The sequence below is a fragment of the Toxorhynchites rutilus genome, chromosome 2 (genome assembly GCF_029784135.1).
Source record: "Toxorhynchites rutilus septentrionalis strain SRP chromosome 2, ASM2978413v1, whole genome shotgun sequence".
NCBI lineage: Eukaryota > Metazoa > Arthropoda > Insecta > Diptera > Culicidae > Toxorhynchites > Toxorhynchites rutilus.
Genome location: NC_073745.1, coordinates 124,185,095 through 124,188,701, shown reverse-complemented (window position 1 = coordinate 124,188,701; position 3,607 = coordinate 124,185,095). Strand labels below are relative to the sequence as shown.

The following is a 3,607-nucleotide window of genomic DNA, read 5'->3' as shown; positions in this document are numbered from 1 at the left end:
TCTAGAGTCTATCAACGAAAACCAGTCCTATGAGGATTTTTGGCGCAGAGTAAACGCACTAAATGGGAAGAGAAGGCCACACAACCCCATTCTTCAAGTAGATTTTTTTTTCTCTATTATAGCGACTTTCAACACATTTTGGCTATTTCGTCACTTTTACTTCCATTTTTGGAAGAATGTCGGGAGTGAGAATTGTTCTCGTGATCTCTGCGTGAGAGGTATGGATGTTATCACTACGCCAGATCGCCTCCACCCTCTTCAAGTGGATGTTATAACCTTCAGCGATCCGGGAGATAGTTCGAACACGCTCGGTGAATATTTTACGGAATTGTCCTCGATCTCCAAATATGAGCCCGATTTCATCCGTCGACAGGGAGCGGGTATCACGTCGGTCAGCAACTTTGTGGTCCCTGTGAGTCGTCCTAATAATCCTCTCAACCGGAACTTCACCATCGAGGAACTTTCTGTCGCCTTACGTTCCTTTGAGGTCAAAATTGGACCGAAAGCTACGCGGGCGACATTCCTCTGATGGCAGAGGGTGATACCAAAGGATTCCACGCATCAGGATACAGGCAGCCAATGGCATGGCCGGTGGGCGGCCGAGAGAGGATTTAGACTTTCAGCGCAAAAGAGCGGCCATATGGTGATTTGCAGCGACAGACATCAGGGTCCCAACTCCAGGGTCCAGCCATACAAAAACAACATTCCCCGCCGAAAAACACTAAATATCCTTGGAGTGTTTGTTGACCACAAACTTAGCTTCCTCCGCCATTTCGAGGAAGTTAAGAAGAGCTGTGCCACCCGGTTGAATCTATTGAAAACCATTTCCAAACCGCACCGGAGCAACAACAGAAATATCCGGCTACGGGTGGCCAAAGCCATCACACGATCCTGCAGCAGGTGGCACATTCCAAACTCCCCCCGGTGGCAAAACAATCCTGGTTTGGTGCGAACGACTGAAGATTGCCAACTGTTCTCGTCGAGAACGGTATTAGGGACAACATTCGAGCCGGGGCGAGCTCGATCGGTCTGCTAGAATGTTTCATGGCCATCATAGCAGAAAAATACCATCTCCACGAGATCAGATACTCGGACGGCTCAAAAGGACCATCGGGAGTTGGATTTAGGGTAAGCGATGATAATAATAGTATGATTTGCAGCAAGAAACTCGCGGACATCTGCCAGGTCTTCTCGGCCGAAGTGGCCGGCATCTTCGAGGCAACTACAACTTCATTTTCCAAGCCGTTGTTGGTCGTCTCCGATTCGGCAAGCGCCATTGATGACATCGGTGCGATCAGGTCCAAACATCCATTTGGACCATTTGATGATGATGATGTTGGATTAAAGAGGCTTTAAACTTTTCAGTTCATTCGCCTCTACAACCATTTGAACCGAAAGGCGGTTCGCATAGAGGTGGAAATTCCTCAGAAAAATCAAGGGCACGATTGTCAGGTTTGACGATGTTAAAGGAATGAGAGAACAACGAATCCTATCCAGACTGAGGACCGGTCACTGCTCGGTCTCACACGGATTCAATAGAGGACCCTTCCATCTACTCTGCGACCTCTGCCAAATAAACAACTCCGTTGAGCACTTCTTGTGTGGTTGTCCGAAATTGGATGATCTGCGAAACCTTCATGGAATCAGCGGGAGTGTAAGAGACATCTTGAGGGACGATCCAGCAAGAGTAGCAGCGCTTGTCTGCAACATAAAAGATGCCGAACTATTTTTTTAGATCTAGCGTCTGAACAATGAATCAGCCAAGAAGATCCTTATTCATTCCCCTCCACGATGAAGGGGAATAAGAACACTTCGGCATCTTCAACGGCACGGCTTCCTCTCCACTGGCCTAGAGCCATGAGTCGAGGACATCTTTGCCATCTGGTCCAACAAGCAATCAGCAAGTTCTTTGTTAAGTTATGTATCGCAAAAAGATTCATGTGTTTATTTTTTACGTCCAATTTTTATGAGATAATTTTATGTGCAATCTGTTCCCAACGAAACCTTGCAACAATACCGTCTATAAAGAGGCGAACCAGCCCAGGAAGCTGAAAACCTCTCAAATAAAGAATAAAAAAAATGACGCGAGATAACAGTCGCTCGCTTCATTCTTTAAGCTACTTCACTTTGAGCACATTTTTTTTCTACACGCGTCGAAAACAGGAGAGTACATCACTGCGAATCTCATCTAATGATTTTGACCATGCCATTTGACTTCAGGAATATCTCAAATTATTTGTTTTGCACAATAAAGGACAATATATCAATCTCTAGCCAAATTATCAAATAACGTCAACAACAAATCCGGCACTTCTGGAAAAGAAAAAAAAAACACGGAATTAAACTTCAAAATGCTCTCCAATGGAGTTTCTCCATTTATTCAGTTCAAACCTCTTATTACTCAATTATATTTTATAGTTACTTATTACTCATAAAGCGGAAAAATCTAATGTCCTTAAAATTTCGTACATCATCCACGCAGCATATTATCTACGACGGCATCGGCAGAGTGTTAAATTCCACCTTCAGTTTGTCGAACTGTTCTTGATAATCGGGGTGCTCTCTGATTAGCATTGCGACTGTGCCTCGTTTCACCCCCATTGCTGCTCCCAAATCCTTCCGGCTCGGTGTATAGCAATATGGGATATTACGTTCCTCACAAACAGCGGGCAAATGGCACATGATCTCCACCGGGGTTACATCTGCAGCGAAAATGACAATCCTGTAAATATTGAGAAATAAAGCAATGGTAACGTAAATAATTGAATAAATTCCATGCTTGCTTACCCTGTTTCACCTTTCCTCAGACGAACTTGGACATCCTTCAATCCGTTACGTAAATAAGATTTGTGTTTTGAGGCTGCAATCAATAATTAAAAATAATAACAAGCTAAAATAACATTAAGATAACCATACAAACCTTTTTCGATGAGTTTATGAATCTTCTTGGTTAGTTTCTTCGGCGCCATGGGCTGAGAGATCGCATTCGCATTTTTGAGTTTCTCATCATAAGTATCCTCTTCCTTAACGATTGTGGTGTCTATTTCGGAATCTGGTTTCTCTACCTTTATCTTGCCCATTTTGTATAGAAATAAGATGTTTAGAAGATACGGCGTTTTAAAATACAATGCCGCATGCACGTGTAACAGCACTTCTCGAGTCTTGTGGGTAAATAATGAAACAACACAAAGCTTACTCTCAGCCATAGGGCAAAAGTCTGTAGCATTTGATGTTCAGCTAGAGTCACACTGTCATTGAATGTTGGAAAATTCCCCAAGGTAAATAGAAACATTAGAGAAGGGATCTTTAGTAAAGCCGGGTTTATATGGTGCGAGTAAACATACGAGTCGGTCTAGTCAGTTACTGCAGTATAGCTACTCACACTGTGTGAACGCATCATGCCAGTTAGTGTCATGTGTTATCCGGCGTGCCAGCTACTTCAAATTTTTTTATTTGCGCACTCGCATCCTTCAAAATGTAAAAAAAACAGCATTTAGCGTTCGAATCAGAAAAGCCAAGTGTAAAAAAATGTCTTAATTTTGAAGATATTTAAATACATGCAAAGATATTAAGAGACTTGAAAATTATTGGAAAAACAAATAGTTTC

The 3,607-nt window shown here is 42.9% G+C and overlaps 1 protein-coding gene across 1 annotated transcript; it reads right to left on the bottom strand.

Annotated features, from left to right (window-relative positions):
* Nucleotides 1-2,339: 2,339 nt before the first annotated feature.
* On the bottom strand, nucleotides 2,340-3,189 carry LOC129769344 (H/ACA ribonucleoprotein complex subunit 2-like protein). Its single transcript, XM_055771559.1, has 3 exons — nucleotides 2,921-3,189; nucleotides 2,788-2,860; nucleotides 2,340-2,722 (listed from the first exon to the last, which is right to left on the bottom strand). Exons 1-3 carry the CDS (start codon nucleotides 3,078-3,080, stop codon nucleotides 2,491-2,493), a joined length of 465 nt encoding a protein of 154 aa, XP_055627534.1. The 5' UTR covers nucleotides 3,081-3,189; the 3' UTR covers nucleotides 2,340-2,490.
* Between the last annotated feature and the right edge of the window lie 418 nt (nucleotides 3,190-3,607).